Raw genomic sequence first — 18,946 nt, 5'->3', positions numbered from 1 at the left:
AAACCCGGCTTAATACGAAGTACTTTGCCGGTCCGGGCCGAATTCCCTCTTTATCTTTGTTTAAAGAACTTGGATAATTCGAATTCGGAAAACTCGAAGAACTCGGATAATACGAATTAGTTTGGGGTCCAAATAACAAAAATCATACATAAAATGTTCTTATAACTCGAAATGATATTTTTTGGACAACGAGATCGCCAAAAATGCCGATTTTGTTTCATAAATCTACCGTAGAACAGAATTTCAAAATATATATCTCGATTTTATTGTTATATTTTCGCAACTACCATTGGCAGTTTTGACATATCTCTTGTTCACACCATTTTACGACATGGAACTAGTCAATACATACCAAGTAAAGATAACGTCAGTAGACATGATAACTCGCTTAATTTGAACACTCCGATAACTCAAAGTTGTATCTCGGTCCCTTCAAGTTCGTATTAACCGAGTTCCACTGTACATATATATAAGTAATAACATTGTTGATTAAGAGTTCTTCAATCTACTACATCAAACATTTCAAAATTGTATTCACTTAGTATATTCTGAAGGTATCATACAGTTTGGAAAGGAGGATGCAAGGTAAAAGCTTTACCAAGCACAATTATAGTACTCTAAAAGCTCTGTCTTGACAGTAATATATATTCTATTTCAGTTCATTATCAATGTAGATGTTTCAATAAATCTTATTGTCCTGAAGTTTATCAAAGCCCCTTGAGAACTACAGCTGAGAAAATCTACTTGACTCCAACTTCCATTCTGTGCTTAGCTATCAATTTTAAATGAATTACCAACAAAGTTTCAAGTGCAGTGGAATTCAATTTAATTTTAACCACACAGGAATTTCTAAAGAAACAGCTAGCTAGAGTGCAACGCTGTAGCAGAAACCAGTGTGAGACCAGCACATATGCACATTTTTATAATGTTAACTTCATAAAGAACAATGTATTTCAGCCAGTTCTTTGAAAACTGATGCCGTCATTTTCAGCAGTTCTATCAACTTTTTAAAAAAAATAGCCATAACTATTGCATTGGGTTTTCATAGTTTTTTTGTGAAGTCTACAGATTTGGTAACTTATTAAATGGTTACATATAAAGATACACTGTTTAAAATAAACTAAATGGTGACTTCTTAACATTGTACGACAATAACAGATTCAAACTTTAGTGAAATGTACGCCAATAATGGATTCAAACTTTAGTGAAATGTATGCCAATAACGGAATCAAACTTTAGTGAAATGTACACCAATACTGGTAATAGAATCAAAACCTTGTGAAATGTACGCCAATAACGGAATCAAAGCCTAGTGAAATGTACGCCAATAACAGAATCAAACCCTAGTGAAATGTACGCCTGCAATAACAGAATCAAACCCTAGTGAAATGTACGCCTGCAATAACAGAATCAAACCCTAGTGAAATGTACGCCTGCAATAACAGAATCAAACCCTAGTGAAATGTACGCCAATAACAGAATCAAACCCTAGTGAAATGTACGCCAATAACAGAATCAAACCCTAGTGAAATGTACGCCAATAACAGAATTAAACCCTAGTGAAATGTACGCCACTAACGGAATCAAAGCCAAGAGAAATGTACGCCACTAACAGAATCAAACCCTAGTGAAATGTACATCAATAACGAAATCAAATTTGTTTTCAGCATTTTCAGCCCTAAAAAGTACCTCTGCAAATTACACTAGTGCGCAAATTATACAAGTTTTTGCTGTAATGTGAAAGTTGAAAGTTATATGTAAATTGCTAATGCACAGGAAATTTAGGAATTAAGTGATTATGATCAAAAGCTAATAGGGTTTACAGGACTATCTCCTCTAGATCTTTATGTAACAGATATATGCAGGCTGGTATATTTTAATATTTGTGCATTTTGGAGGATTGTGATATGTTTGTAAAGAAGGAGCCCATGTTACTACATATCCACTTTCCTGGAGATACCCAGTATCAGGAGGACATCCCAATATTTATTTTAAAGTCATAAGTGATGCTGACACCTTATAAACAATATTCACAATGGAGATCTAAACAGCTTGTCATCACCATGGATATTCCTTACCTAAACCAACACAGGACACTCTTAGGCCAGACTTCCCAAGGTTTCTGCAAAAAAAATAAATAAGTCATTTAGAACAGCAGGTAATAAAATTATCTCTTTAAGTATAAAATGACTCTTTCAATGTAATGTTTATTATCATTAATTTTCATCATCAAGCTAAACATCTTTATTCGACTGATTTTGTTCATATATATAGTTAGGTTTATCTTTTTCTTTTATCTGAATATAATATTTTTGGATAAATGAGTAGTATGGGTATTGTTATGTAAAGCACCAAAGATATGATTGTTATAAGGACCAATGCCACCTGTAGGAATCTAACATGTGTGCAAGAGAACTGTGGCAAATTCTGTAGCCATTGAGTCACATCATTACAGCATGGTTCTCATATGTCAGTAATCAAGATATGTCTCATGAATGTTCACAATAATGTACAATACATCATATATATGCAGTACATTGTACACATTCCTTCATAATATCAGTCTACTGTTATCTTTTCATATGAAACAATACGGGGGTTTCGAGATCCCAAAACGACATGGGTAAAGTAAAATTTACCGTCGATTAGTCCCACCTTGCAGTGATTATAACATCAGAAAAATCGCATCAAATGATATGACATCATAATCACTGGATGGTGGGACTAATCGCCAGTAAATTTTACTTGACCCACGTCGTTGTGGGATATTGAAACCTCTGTATTGCTTTGGTCTTTTTTATTAATTTGAAGATGAAATCAGTACTGTAGTTCTGTATGTTTTATATAACACATGTTTATTCATTTAATTTATAGTCTTTCAACCAAAATCAGAGTAAGATACATATAAAACTATCATCAAATCCTGATTTCCTTCAAGGCATATAATAATATAATACAATAATTATATATCATAAATAATGTTAAACCACATTTGTTCTTTCATTCATAACCTGGTATTGCAAAAACAATTTTTTCCATTTATTTGAATGCAAATATTTCTCTATTTATTCTGAAAGCAAATGTTTCTTTCGCTTCATTGATAGCAAAAGCACCCTTTTCACTGATTGTTTTTTTTCAATAGCAGTTCACTGAATTTGTAAAATTATAGAGGTCCAACGTACTCTGTCTCTGAACTAAAACCTTCAATGCACTCATCTTCAGTGACGAGAGACTTTTTAATGACATTATATGAAAAACCAAAGCTTGTTGCTAAAAACTTTTACTTATATTCACATGGTGACAAGCAACAGGTTTATTCAATATTATTATTATTATAGTTTATCAGAAGTGATATATATATTATACTATAAACAACCAAGAAGAATCATTCTAACTTTGACCAAAAACATTTCCACTTACCTGTAGTTGACGAGGGAATTATTGTTGCTTATTTTTCGAGACATCCTGAGAAACAAAAAACTATGAAGTTGTAAATTCCAACACTCTCAAAATAGGTGCCAGAACACGGCACATGGATCTCCCACGTCTAACTAGACCGAAGCCTCCGAGTGCTTGATCTTAGAATTCAAACACAATAAAACGCGAATTGTCTTCATTTAGAATTTGGCATTCATGACCAGGTATCATCTGTGGGCTACATCCTTGAGGTGTAATCATTCGTGGAAACCATCCAGAAAATGTCCGTACTTGTCCAAGGGAGACCACTCCGTGGTCGTTGTTATGACACTGATGACGTCTATTCAGTCGATGGAGTAGTTGACTACCTGAAAGAGATGGGCACAGAAGAAAGTTATTAAGTAATGTGTACATAGTGTTGTACTCATATAATTGAGTGACGTTTGTGTGTTACTGGAGGAAGGTTTTTGCTACCTGAAGGCAGAGAGAGTTGGTATGGTGTGATATAGAATTGTGGCGTTGTAGGAGTAAATCATTACCACTAAGTACTATATACTACGAGGCCTTGGAGCACATCCAACATCCACAGTAAACTACATTGTCACATAGGTGCTATCTGTATGTATAGTGCAAATCTCTCGCATTTCATGAGAAATTAAATTTCCCTCTCAGATATTTGTAAGCATCGTCCCCACCGTGCAAAACTCTTGCAATTGGTGAAAAATTCAACTTTCCTGCCTCAAATGTCAAATTTGAAAAAATTATGCAATCACATTTATTTGCAGGACTAAGTATCATAGACATATACAAATTATTACCGGTTTAAATATTTCATTTTAACCTTTACAGACTCATGCAGATTTGACCTTCCATATGCATAATTTTCAGCTATTATCCTTTACTTATGCTCTTACTGCAGCAGATATGCCTACCACCAAAGTTATCTGCAGTTTGCATGAGTTGTCATTGTCAGAGCTACAGGACTCTTGTCTGGATGATAAAAACAGAAACTATGAGATTTGGAAATTCTCTAATGGTTTATTAAGACTGAGGGGCAATTAATATTGTGTCATATTTTTTTTAACCTCCGACTTTTCTGTCAAGAGCAAAATGACCTTTATTTCCACTGCACTTTGGACATAATATCGGAAATGCAGGTGATCAATAACTACCCAAGGCATAGGTTGCTACTGATTAAAAGGAGGGGAATCAAGCCTATCAATAATATACTATACATACTCAAGTATTTTACAGTAGTATTTAAGTAATCTATGAATCATCCAAAAAACTATACATCATGTATAGAGCATTACATTGTACATCCATTGCATTGGTAAGATTGCAATCTTCATGTCACAGCTTAATTTCTTACAAAAATGAAGAAGTTTTCCTCAATTTTAAGTTATGATGATAGCATTTGATTTTCTAAGTCTATATAAAATACTTAACTGCCACAGAAATTTGTATTGGCTGGAAAATGATCACTACATTATTATTATACAAATCTTTGACCTAAAAAATGGTGCCATGGTCATGGCATTGAAGCACCAATGACAGAAAATTTTAATCCAAACTTTAAAAAGGACATTTTACGAACTGATTGCCGACTTATAATCTGGGTATTTAAGACGATACATGTATATGCTACAGGTCAGATGCAATTAATTGTAATCTTTATAATTATTTTTCGATTCCAGGACAGACAATCCACACTTAGTATTCACCTTTATAGAAGTTACAGAAACAGAAGTATAAAATCTTATAAAGCATTAGAATACAACAATGAGTAAAGCAAAATTATGTTTTGTTTTCTGCTTTTTATAACACAGCATACAAATATATTACACCTAATTGTCTTGATAAAGGAGCAGATTGTCTTGAAAATTTGACAATATTTTGTTCTATCCCTGTTGGAATTACTTCTCCCCCGCCCCCCATGTTAAACTTAATATACAATCATATAACTATATATTCCATCACAATCACTCTATTTACCTAGCTGTTACAAAAGATCTCTATACCTCCACATTTGTGTTAAAAATTAAAACTATAATCATCTTCTGCGGAACAATTCTCTCTAAATAATAAAACATTCCGGCAAAATAACAGAACACACAGAATTTTGGCAAAGGCTCCATCCTGCAGCCTCATAAAAACCTGCATGTTTTGTTCTGAATTGTACAATATGTGCCAAATGCAGACTTCAATATTAATACCTGTCTGGGATGTGTATACCTGTACTGTATATAATAATGGCTGTATATAACTTTGGCAGCAAGGCTAATTCAATAAGTAAATAGATTCTGGTAAATACCAAAACACTGTTGTTATGTAATAACAACAAAGTCACAGCAAGATCTTAATAGTTTCTTAATGCAATTAATCTAACTTCATTAGTTGCATGGATCTATTGTTCATGTACTTTTAGAAATTCACAGCAGCATGTAGGAATTCACTAGTTAACAACTAAACTTCCCGAACTAAAACTCACAATAAATCTCAAAGAACCTGATGTACTCAAAATCTACTAAAATTTCCATGCATATATCTCATAATTTAACGAATCAAATAGTTGATCAGCTTATATGGCACCATCAACTTCGAGTTAACTTGGTTTGACTGTGCATAATGTTTATTTGCCATAACCGCTGTTTAAATTTAACAGCCTGGATTATCTTAGGGTGTGAATTATAACAACTTATATTTAGTCTGTGGGGAGTAGCAACTGGCCAATCTTATAGTCAAATACATTGGAAGTGAGGAGGGAAGATCAAATCAAATAGCTGGCATCTGAAAAGGTCATCCAGAAAACTTGTATGCATATATATGCTGATACCTCTGATCAATAACTTTTTGCCTAGACCACAACAGCACAGACCTGAAAAATAGCATTTCTCTACATATGGCTCCGAAATGTAACAGAGATAAATTAATTGCTTAGAATAGGTTTTAATTAACAAATATATTCTACTTCTAGATAAACAAAACAAAGGCATTTAAAATTCAAAGTGTATGAGGTATCAACAAGAGCTCTGAATACTTAAAAACTACAAACCAAGCTTTCAGCATCTAGCTGAGCTTTGCTTGTAAAAACATCCTGGGCGGTAAATTCATCAATAGCGGTAAATTCATTACAAAGTAGCAGCATTTCAAAGATGTGTCAATCAATATTGTGTACTATCCAGTAAAAACGTGTTCGTGTTGTAAAAAGTCAATTTCGTTTCAGCGTGTGCGTGCCAATAAGACATAAGAAGAAAATAGCACAGCTGTTATCACTAAATCCTTGGTCATAATGAAACATCAGGCTTCAAGGCAAATTAAAAATGATCTCCTAAACTAAAAAGATATGCCATTGAAGCTGTACAGTTGGGTGGCACAATAAGTGTACCTGTTGACTATTTTGCCAGAGCAGTGCATACTTCATGTCAAATTTTAAAGTATAATGCAGAGAAACATTATTCCTGAAATGATAAGAATTTCGAAAACAAAAATCCTTTCTGTCTGTACATGCCACAACTACATTCTGTGTGCTGAGAGTTGTGTACAAGTAATGCTGATTTAATGAATTTGGCACTGTGCTATATATCTTTTATTGGTTTTCATTTCAGCATGCAATACCTGATAGCTAAGAGCTATGGTGTACAATCAATTTCTTTTAGTAACACATATATACATATCATGTTTTATATTGCTGGAGATAAGATTATTTCAGCCCAAAGAGTTGTTCTATTACATTGTATAGCAAATGTCAGAGATTCTATGTATCAGTGTTGCATGAAATGGAAAAAATACTGAATTTGACCCAATATGAGTCCAGAGATTTTTTAAAATTAAGGAATGGAATGCCAGAAAGGGTTACAGCCCCATTTCATGTGCCCCTCTAGAGCCCTACTGGAACCTTTAATTAGTTTATCAAAGAAGTTGTTCATCACTATATACATGCAGCGTTTCAATATCAGATTAATCATTGCATTAGTGACGTCCCAGTTCACCTGAAAATATGCCCAAATATTAATGTCCCAGTTCACCTGAAAATATGCCCAAACATAAATAAGTTTAAATAAAGTTTTAATAATATGTGGTTAAAACCAGTCATTGTGAGGTTCTTTAGAATTTTTCCATGATACAGTTATGTGGATGAACGGCCTTGAGTGATACAGGAGATATTAAAGAAAGGGGAAGATAGATCAAAAGGTATCAAAGGATACATAAAAAGTTGGTAAAATATTTAAGTACGGTATTTGAAACTCAGGATTGAAGATACTTTACGACCTGTACCAGTTCTAGCTGTTAAACATTGTATCTTCCTGTGTAAAACCAATACTATCAGCCTCTGAACATTCTGATATGACATCAAGCCAAATTATCAGCGTAAAGGACAAAAATAGCACAGAAACAGTAAAACACCCCAGGGAGACTGTGTAGTATTCTGGTAAAAATAGGCTTTAGATACAGAGAGCACAATCACAACAGCTCCCGGGCCTTGAGAGGCTGGTGATAAAAGGCCTCCAACAGAAATAGAACTCAGTCATATTTCATGGCAAATTACATGTAGTTTACTAGGGTCAATGGGAGATCAAATACAGTGTGTAATTCATATGTTACGATACAAATACAATATATCAGAAACAGCTGGCACCAAAACAGTGGTTGAGTGGTTAAGATGTCCCAACTTATTATTACCACAAGCCCTCCACAGTCTAGGTCACTAGTTCGAATTTAATATGGAGCAGATGCCCGCAGGTATTGACCACTGGTCATTGTTTTTTTCTTTAGGTACTCTTCTCCACTTTCTCCACCTTCTAAAACTGGCATTCCCAGATCCTAGCTAGCTTTCACTCATTCACCACTGAAGACACCTTTAGAATCTCCTAAATCAAACACTTTATCAAACCATTATGAAATATCAGGGGTAAATGATTATGAGTAATGAAGGTAGCACCATGCAGCCGGTTGTGACAGGAGAGAAGGGACAGGGAAGGAGGGAAAGCAGGGATACAAATAATACTTAATCTCCCACATCATTTCATGTTGGGGGATGAGGAGGGGGATCGACATAACAAGCTTGAGCTCCTGTGTGTAGAGGTGGGCCCTATCACCATGGTCCTGATAATTATGTGGATTCAGATTATAGGCTTCTATCTGATAGATATCTGGGGTATTTTTAGGTCTACAATCACGACTCATCTGTCTAATTCAGACAGGTTGTAGAAAGACAAATATAATACAATTGGTCTGTATGTGGTTGGTTCTGTCAACCCAAAATGTTTTTATTCAGATTTAATCAATTGGATATCAATTTATTATCTCATTAAATTAATCAACTAAAATTAACAGTAATTAATTAGTGTCTCTGACTTCCAACCTTTCTCTCATATAGTACCCTCATGACCATACTATTGACAATTTTAAATACATTATCAGCAGAGTGCCAATTCATCATGTCAGTTGATGATCTGTACATGTTCATATTTGGATGTGTGTTAAAACTTGAGCACTGCACAGAGGCTAAGACCTTCTTTCATCAGCTGAGTTCTGTTCATATACCCACCACACTTTTTTCTGCATTTTTTCCCTATAGAGTCAAACCTTTCTATAAAGACCACCCAAAGGGCAAGGAAATACACATGTCAAGTTGTGTTATAAATGACCATTTAAGGTGGTCTTATTAAGCAGATGTTCTTTATACAGTGGTTGTCAGTAAGGCAGGTTTGACTGAACATGTATGCATCGCAAGCACACAAAAATATATTTAGGTAGTTTTACCATTGATTCTGCAAATTTTTATTTCACAAACTTCTACATCAGTAAAATAGCGATATTTTTTAAAGTAAATATACATGGTCATCTCTAACATGGAAAATTCTAGTTCAGAAAAAATACTACAATGTCCGTGTTACATAGTATTGTTGTTTTGATATGGGTGACCGAGCTGTACATGTTTAAGCCAGGAAGAAAACAATTACTGAAACATTAGGCTGGTGTCGAAAATGAGCAGAGAGCACCTGTTGAGGAGATGAGAAGCTGAAAGTCTGCAATCAACACTGTCAGTAAGGAGGTAAGGGGGTTATAGGTATAGAAATCACTCATCACCATGTTGGCAACACTGCCATTTTGAATCTGATTTATGACACCTTAACCACTGTACATTGTATTTACAGTCCCTGAGAACTACAAGACCACCTAAATAATTACATACATGTTAAAATCTCAAGACCTTGCAACCAATAGTGTTTATATACCTAGATCATATAGTGTTTATATATACATACAATAATGTATGTGATGTGCATGTAAATTATCAATCCGGAACTCTTCTTAAATCATGGATGAATTAGTTCTAAGTAATTTGAAATGTTGTATTTCATATCAACTTCAAAACAGCTGCATTTTAGCCAAATTTAGTTTCAGTGTTATTGCATTACAATTGTTTATCTACATTTGTTTTAATATTACATCAATGTTAATAACCGACCAATTGCCCATTATTTTGGACGGATTTAAACCTATCAAGGGTTTAAGATCTGTAAAACTGGCCACATATATAGTGTCTGTTATTTCATTGCAATCAATTGACAATGTCTTCATTAAATTAAAACCCAGCTGAAGCAGATCCTGTGATGTATAAAGGTGTTTGTTTGTATATATGCAGATAGGGTGATGGCATCACCCCATATCATGCCCAGGTGGTTTTCTCTGCCTGCTCTGTTTACAATATAGTACCTCAATATGTTACACAAAGAATTAATAATACAACAATCAACAGACCATCACATACTATGAAGTCACTTATTAATTCATCCATGTTTTGAATAATCAATAATACATCCCGATGTACATGTACATGTACATTAATGACTGTCATTCTATGGTCCATCATCATGCTATCAGTAAACAGCCAAAACATTTACACTGAAGCCTGTCTAATTACCCAAGACCTTTTATCCATTTTGTTTTAATTCGCCACTGGAATTAAGTTCTTTGTGAAGATCTGAATTAAAAATAAAAATTTCTTTACAGAGAATTCAATCAATGAAGAAAGCAATCAATTCAAGTAAAAGAATTTTGAAGAAACATATATAACCGGAGATAATCAGGTATTTTGGTTTCATATGATAATTATCTTCAAAAACTTGAAACTAGAAGGCATATTATTTTTCAAAAAATCTAAATGAATTTATTTACTATAGTATAACTTGGCGGCTCCTTAAAATATCGAAACATATTCAACTTAATAATAATATCGGGTATCATACCAAAATTTTAAAACTATTGCCAGCTAGGGGGAGATAATCTAGTATCAAAATTCACCTGGCCTTATCTATATCAATCTTATTAGAACTGAGTGATCAAGTTCAAAGTGTACATGTTATCTGTAATTCCTAAAAGGATTTTCCTGTTTAATTCATAATCAAGATCTGGATTACAAGTCTTTCCAAAATCGATGCAATATACATGTGTGACTTAAACATATGTTACTCAAATCTTCAGAAAATATAACAAATAGTGGTATGTGAATATATTTGATATATAAATGATTCTAATTTCTATATTTCTATAGATCTTTTTCTTAATGTGGCCCAGATATCCAATTATGGTGACAGCTGTTACTTTTTACTGTATTGTCAATCTATTACCTGTCACCTCATCAGTGTGTAAGAGAGCAATCCCCAGCCTCAGTGATGGAGATGTTACTCTGATCAAGACCACCCCGCCAGGATCTACTTAGCCCTAAGTCATAAGGTCATGATACATTTGTGTAGATATTTGCCCTGCTAACCTAATCCATCCAAATTAATCTCCCACTCTGTTACAGACCCTAGGACTCCATTAGCAGTTCTGTGTATCGCCCTGTTTACATTCCACTAGGGGAGCCCTGAACTAGAATACTCCAGGATATGACAATGCTACAAGAATCCAGGTCTCAAGTCATTAATCTAATTGGACACCAGATATAATACTGACAGATCTAGATGTCAAAATAAAAGTTTAAGATTTGTTGATAAAGATCCACTTAGGTAGAATACACACTATGTAGACAGTGTCTACTCTGTACAGACCTAGCTACATGTTTATGTGCATTTCTCACCAATTTATTTAAGTGCTTGCATTACAATATAGGTCATGCAATTATTTCCCCAGACTATTTTGGGAATTCTTTGCTTTCCTAATGGATTGGGCATCCATGTTTGTTTTTGCTTAAAGTGATTGCTTCTGAATCATTAATAGTTAATTAGCCAAGCTCTAAAACATTTATTGATAGCTCAGTATATATATATATATATATGCACACGTATTATAAGATAAAAAAATACTAAATTGAAAGAAACTGCTGATGGAATTCATCAAATTACAATTATATATTCGATGTTAAAGTGAATAGAAAAATAATTAAAATTAACAATCATGTATTAACACCCTTCCAGTTCCCGGTGGGTATCTATGTATACATATATATAAAGTATAATAATGTAAATATTTATATGTACATGTATATACATGTAAGAATATCAATAAAGTCACATGCCTGATTTCCAGGTAAAAAAGTCACAGCTTACACACCTGTTTCTTTATTTGATGTCTTTAGCAAATTGATTGATGCCATACATTTGTGAAAGGTTAGCCCAAATTCAATCCAAAGTGTTAAAGCTGAGTGAACCACCTCCATTTTTCGCTGGTATAACCACTAACTCAGTGTGAATTAATATACAGTATATGTGGAATATACACATTCAATTACAAGAGAATTAAACCTTAACAGATGCTTTAAAAGATAAAAGAGCATTCAAATGAATTGTGTTGGCCCTAAACTTGCCAAATATCTAACCAATTCATCAATTAGTCTATCTAAAACAAAACCAGAATCCAGAAAATAAGGAAATTCACGAACAAAAACAGCAACATTTTTTGTTTAAATTTTGAAAGTGTTTACTGAAATACATTTTCAGTATTTATCATTATTTATAATTATTTATAATCATTTAAAATTCTTAAGAAGAATTCATGAAAATCAGAGTTGCATGCATGGATATCATAACTTGTATGTAGTACATCAAGCAAATTGAAGAATCTAAAATAGCAAGCATATAATATAAGAAAATAATAATTATTCATATCTTACACTTAGACACATGTACCGGTATACAAGACACATCCATGAAAAAAACACTATTATCCTTATCCTTCTCTTATTCCTGTTGGAATATCAGAATCTGGTTCCAGCATTTACTCGGTAATTAAGACAATATGACAGATGCAAATCATTTTTGCTGTAGCTGTTTACTCGGCTGGAGGCCCATATCTCTCCTAGTTCTATCCCATTATGTATGTAATTATGCCCTCCTGGGAAATCAGGACCAGTTTCTCTAACACCTGATATTGGTGTTACAAGGAATACAACAACCTTACAGCTTCACCATATTGTATCCATTTAGATAGGGTGACCTTCTCACCAGTCCTGCCTAGACAAAATATCAGAGGATATCACAAGATGTAGTATAGTCGCACAATATATATAATGGTGCTATGTTTTCTACTTCTATGCTAAAAATATTTCTTTGATTATTTCCATTAATGTCAGTGGCAACTAATAACTTATATAATTCAATTACAAATGCTATTTTATTTCTGAAGAGTTATCAATTAAAATAGTGTACGTTATCTTATTTCAGCAAACAGAAAACTGGAAATATCAGTGCAACACATTATTAATTACATTGGCCTTCATATATCAAAGTGGATTATATAGACAGGAAAGAACACGACACACATGTATCAGGGTATTACCTCCATGCCCTTTTCACTGAAGAATCTATCTAATATAACAGTATTACTACATATTAACTCAAAGTTTTAAATCTGACTTTTAAGAGTTATATGCAAATCTTTTAAAATATTATGTTGTCCCTTAGATTATCTCCCTCTAATTTCAAAGCCTAAAATCAGCATCTAGGGTTACAAAATGGTATTTATCTATAATTTATAACTTATCTATACCTAGGGATTCCTGACCATATGTTTTGGGAGGGTACCAGGTATTAATTTTTTAACAAGAAGTGGTGGTAAATTATCTCCCCTTTGATTTATATGATTATTGTACCACAGAGTGGAGCAGGGTACAAAGTTGATCATTAAGATGACTGCTCCCTTACATGTTTATTTGTTTAGAAATAGGATACCCCAATCTTTATCTACCGTACATGTTTATTTGTTTAGAAATAGGATACCCCAATCTATATCTATATAGTTTATTATTAGTTGTACAAGCAAGTCAGGATGGGGTCATGGACACCATTCCCCTAATAACCACTAGGTCTTCTAATTCATTGGCAACTGCATGATGAGACCTAGTTAGTGGGTTAACTAGAGAAATATGGAGTGAGCATCATTTAAAGATGCTCCACCGCTGACGGACGGTATTTCCTCTCTATCAAAAACAGGAGCAGACAAATTATTATTTTTCTCCGGTTACAAATGTTAGCTACATTTGAGCTTCTAATTTACTTCAAGATAAAAATATTAAAAATAATTAATTGCATCCCGAAAAAATTTTGTGGTACTATGATCTATATGGAATGAAGTACTGATTGTGCATGCACCAAAAGCAAAATAAATTACTTTATATTATTTATTGTGTTAATTAGACATATATATACACGATAACACATCAGTTACTGTTCAAATAATGAGTATTGTTTATGCTCTGTCGGCGATGGGGCATCTTTAATTTCACTCCATTTTTAACAAAGAAATAATAAGCCTAATAAATGCTTTTTTTTTTATTTGTCAATATAATTAAATATCTAATGTTTAACTAGCTTCTGGGGTATAACCTTGGGGATTTACCTGTTTGATAAAGTGCTATCAATTGTTTCCTGAAGATAAAAGCAAGTGAAAATTTAAAGCAGAAAGCGACAGTAACCAACCTGACTTTGAGTGGCTTCCACTGTAGTAAAATCCCTGCCAACGATAACTGTTATCGATGACATGATCTAAAATCTTTAAATCAGATGGTAAGTCTTAAAGTCTTAAGTGTTATGCTAATTTTATACAGCTTAAATTGTCATCTACATGTAGAGATCTATGAAACAGATAAGAAACTATAACTTTTTTATCAGCAAGTTAAATATTTACCACAAAAAAGCTGTAATATATATCTATTTAATTATGACATACATCGTATTTTATTGGCAGTAAGATCTGCCACATATATTTAATTAACAAATTGAAAATTCCTATTTCCAAGACACATGGTTATCATAATTGCTTCCACATTATCAATTTGACATTCAAGCAATATATTTTGCCACATACATATCTAATATGTATATATATCTAATTAACAACTAGAAAATTCATATTTCAAAGACATTCCTATGCAATATGTTATACAATGGTACGATATATATAATTCATCATTGACACCAGTAAAATTGCTCTTTACAGACATTAAGGGCTGACACACCACCAACACTATAGTTAGCGGCTTGTCAATAATACACTGATCAATATAACACTGGCCTGCTCAGCTAGTTATCCACCTACCTGCGGAGTATGGCCACGGACAAAACCAGCAAAAACTCTCCTGTCCTCACCCAAGACCGACGGACAGAAAAACCCAAGGCAATCAAATAGACATGCTGAGTCTAGCTCAGTTGACACATTTCACCAGTAGAGTCTGTCGTAAAAGATCAAGCCCAATACATCTCCTTTACATGAATCCTAAACCAGCGTTACCGAAAATTCTGAGAGAGAGAAATTAAAGCAGTGCCATCCTGGCCTCGATCAATGCTCTGGATCAATGAAAAGCTTTCTCACTGACAAAACAAATTGTTTTCGTAACACCACGATAATCCTGTTATATAAGACACATAATCCATTGTGTGGCTCTGTATATTGATATCAGACAGTGTGTTATAGATGATGAGGCCAGGAGTAGTGTAAACACATGAAGAGCTATGTTGATTAGGTGCCGAGTGTGGGTTTGCACTCTACCTGTGTATAAATAGAGGGCACCACAACAATATCATAACTGTCTTCTCCACACTAGGCGTTCCCTTCTATTGGGACACCAAGGCCTGTCAGCAGCAGTTAAGCAGCAGAACCTCTGTGATACCGCGACCGACCTCAGACCTTTACCGAGAGCCTGTAAAATCACACCCTGTAATCAAACGCGTTGTAAAACAGTTGTAATCAGCCACAGCAACCCAGTGGCTGTACATGTGTAACCTGTCAGTGCAGCAGGTATTAAAATTTTGTTCTGTATAACATTAACATCAATCAAGTAAAAGTAGCGGATATATGTTTTCTACTGATTCTGCCTTATTAAACATAGATCAAAATTATCTAGATCCCAGGCGACAATGATGGCATTTCGTTCTTGAACTCATCTATTTCTTACAGTAATTATATCGAAGAGAAGGATTAGATTAAAGCACTGAAGTAAGATATTTTTTATTTGTGCAGTGATCCGTCTGTGGCAGTGACATTAAATGAACTCATTTTTAACTGAAGTGATTGGACAAGTATTTATTGAGAAAACTGATTTACAATTTGTGTTGGGAATCGGTTGAAATTTTATAACCGATATCTTCAATTTTGTGTAACCAATCAATGATCGATTAAAATCGATTATATTTGACTTTTCTAGGAAAATTATACAAACTTTCTTCTACAGGCTCATGTGTTGCCATGTATTGTTTAATAATTATTGTTATGTGTTCTTCAATTCTTGTAGATGATTGATATTTGAAAAGATTTGAGGGACAACACACAAAAGCTATTGATTATGACAAGTTTTCTATGGTATTTCTTGCATGTTTTACTGACCGGCTAATTATACAATTTTGTTTATCATGATGTTGGGCAATTCCAACGAAACTTGATTACAGATTTCTTACTCTATTATCAAACAACACAAACCAACGATACCCAACAAACTTGATTAATTGGAACACCACTATATTTACAATAACTTTAGTACTAAACATTTTTCCAGGTTCAGCAACTCAGTGAGTTGCGTAAAACCTTGCAGAGTTTACGTTTCACACATACATGTACACCAAAAGTAAAAGTGAATAAAGTCACAGCAATGATAGTTTTGTCTGTAAGATGCATTTCTGTTAAAAAAACATGGAGTTGTTTGATGAGAAACAGGGATGACAAGGTTAACTCGGAAGTTATCTTATTACATGAGTAAAATTGTTTTCAAATCAGTCTCTGTCTAAGCTGACGGAACATTTTATATTGCACCGCTTTATTATAATTGGCTCAGAAGCAGTTTTTACAGTCATGATTTTTCACGTCGTAAACCAGCGGGTTCAATTCTTCAACAGGAATGTATTTTTTCACCGTTCTTTTACAAATATGTACTGTGATCAAGCAATCTTCCTTATCTACATTGCATTAAATTCATATTAAGCTTGTGACAGTAATAATATTTATATTTGTACAGGTATTATGATGTACACTCACCTGATCAGTGCTCAAACAGGACAGTGCTTTTATTTTATTTTTCGCTTCTCATGCCTAATCAGTCTTTTGTTCAAGGTGTATGATAAATGTGAAGTATGTGTATTCACAAAGACACTTTTCTTAGGTCAATAAGAAAAGTTCTCAAACCAGTTCTGTAATTTGAATACAAGCAGAATTTTGATGACAAATCACAAAATTGATGATCTCCAAAATAACCAAAATCTCATGTAAAGTTAGAAATATTCTAAAAATATTAAATTATGTTAAAAAAAATAGCAAAACTTATCTTCTTCAAAAAAAATAGCACTTGTAACATGTAATTGTCCTGAGTAACAAAAAAATAAGAAATTCACAATTTTGGTTAACTTCCCGCCTTGTTAAAATGCGTGTTAACCATATGATTTCCAGTGTATTATAATTACCCACGAAACAGTTAATTGACTTTGTTGATTTGTTTTTTGTCAAATATGAATATTTTGTTGAACTGCATGGATTTAGAAAATCATTTTTGTTGCTGTTTTGAGAAATAGAAGCCTACATAGATCAAAAATGGTAGAAAGCTTTTCAGAAATACAATATTTCATTTCTTTATATTTTGTTGAACTGCATGGATTTAGAAAATCATTTTTGTTGCTGTTTTGAGAAATAGAAGCCTATACATAGATCAAAAATGGTAGAAAGCTTTTCAGAAATACAATATTTCATTTCTTTATTGGGGTGTTCGAGGACTGGACCCTTAATTTTTATAAAATTTCATCTGGTCATATACTATCACGCCAGTGACGCGACCAATATCAGCTATACCCGTACAGATCGGAACATATCAGAACATTCCAGAAAATTCCCTGCTATTTTAAATGTGTACATGTAAAAAAATCAATATCAAATTTAAATAAAAAAAGTTTAATTACATTGCGAGTACAAACTTTACAGGGCGGTAAATATGGAAAATTAAAATCTTAGAGATTCGAGGTGGAGAAAAATATGTAGAACACTTTAAACACTTAATTATTCTATGCCAAAAATACTTCAATCAATGCTTACTATTTTAATTTAAAAGCCAAAATCTGTGTTTTTGTTCGAGCACTGGTCAGATGAATCTAAACATGATGTAATGTATTCTTTTGTTACTGTGCAAGAGTAGTGTGCCTTAAGCTGGGCTCAAACCAGCAACCCGGACTTACCACCGCTGCTCTACCAAACTGAGCTAAATAAAAATCCCCCCTAGCACAAAGCTAGAAGGCGACAGACCATATCAATATATGTACACTTAAAAATGCAACTAAAACCTAGCTGCTATAATACTCCCCTCTTTCAAAAGTGTTTGTCCCGAACACAGATCAATTAACCCAGGTTCTATCTCCAACAAAGCCTCTCAATCTCATATATATAGCTTTCACTTGGAGTGGTCAACGACACAAAATGTAACAGGACGAGAATAGTGTGCCGCCAGCCAGACTCGAACCCGTAACCCCAGACTTACTGTTCTGACGTCGCTCTACCGACTGAGCTAAAGGGAAATCTAAATCCCCCTAGCGCAAAGCTAGAAGGCGACCGTATCATTATATTCACTACATGTCTGTTGTATAACGTTACACTTTTTATCAATTGTTTAAAAGTAGTCTAACATTAATATTAGGGGGGGGGGGGGGAGGGGCATTAATTGTTCTTTAACAGTAAAATAATGAGATTCTTTTTTCACGCTGTAATTTCGTGTAGGTCAAAACTTCAGAAGAGATATGGCACACATGCCGTATACACATGTGAGCCGCTACTCACTCAAGTTGGCTTCTCGGATCGAGGCAACATCCACAACAATAATTCATGAATACTAAACTAAAATTGTAGAAATAATACGAAATGACACACACGTTTATTCATGTGTTTTGAACCATATTCAACCATATAGTGATGTTGCAAGTCACAACTTCTCATATTTTTGTTCTGTGGTGTTTTCACTTACCATTCAATGCGCCGACAAAACAGCTGTCTGCTATGTTTTGACATGTGTTTGTAAGTGGCGCCACCTTTCAATACACTCACGAACTCGCTTCAT

The 18,946-nt window shown here is 33.8% G+C and overlaps 1 protein-coding gene across 5 annotated transcripts in view; it reads right to left on the bottom strand.

Annotated features, from left to right (window-relative positions):
- Positions 1-18,923, bottom strand: part of LOC138318055 (voltage-gated potassium channel subunit beta-2-like) — a 55,561-nt gene extending 36,638 nt beyond the window's left edge. For 3 of the 5 annotated variants that reach the window (XM_069260136.1, XM_069260146.1, XM_069260118.1), the window contains exons 1-3: positions 14,962-15,562; positions 3,421-3,785; positions 2,079-2,122 (exon numbers count right to left, since the gene is read on the bottom strand). In XM_069260136.1, coding sequence (XP_069116237.1) covers positions 2,079-2,122; positions 3,421-3,464 — 88 coding nt within the window. In that variant the 5' untranslated portion in view covers positions 3,465-3,785; positions 14,962-15,562. Of the gene's footprint in view, positions 1-2,078; positions 2,123-3,420; positions 3,786-14,961; positions 15,563-18,853 lie in introns of those variants that run through there. The other 2 variants (XM_069260127.1, XM_069260154.1) reach the window with 2 other exon arrangements.
- Positions 18,924-18,946: the final 23 nt, after the last annotated feature.

The sequence above is a fragment of the Argopecten irradians genome, chromosome 1 (assembly GCF_041381155.1).
Source record: "Argopecten irradians isolate NY chromosome 1, Ai_NY, whole genome shotgun sequence".
Taxonomy (NCBI): domain Eukaryota; kingdom Metazoa; phylum Mollusca; class Bivalvia; order Pectinida; family Pectinidae; genus Argopecten; species Argopecten irradians.
This window is presented reverse-complemented; position numbering and strand designations above follow the sequence as displayed.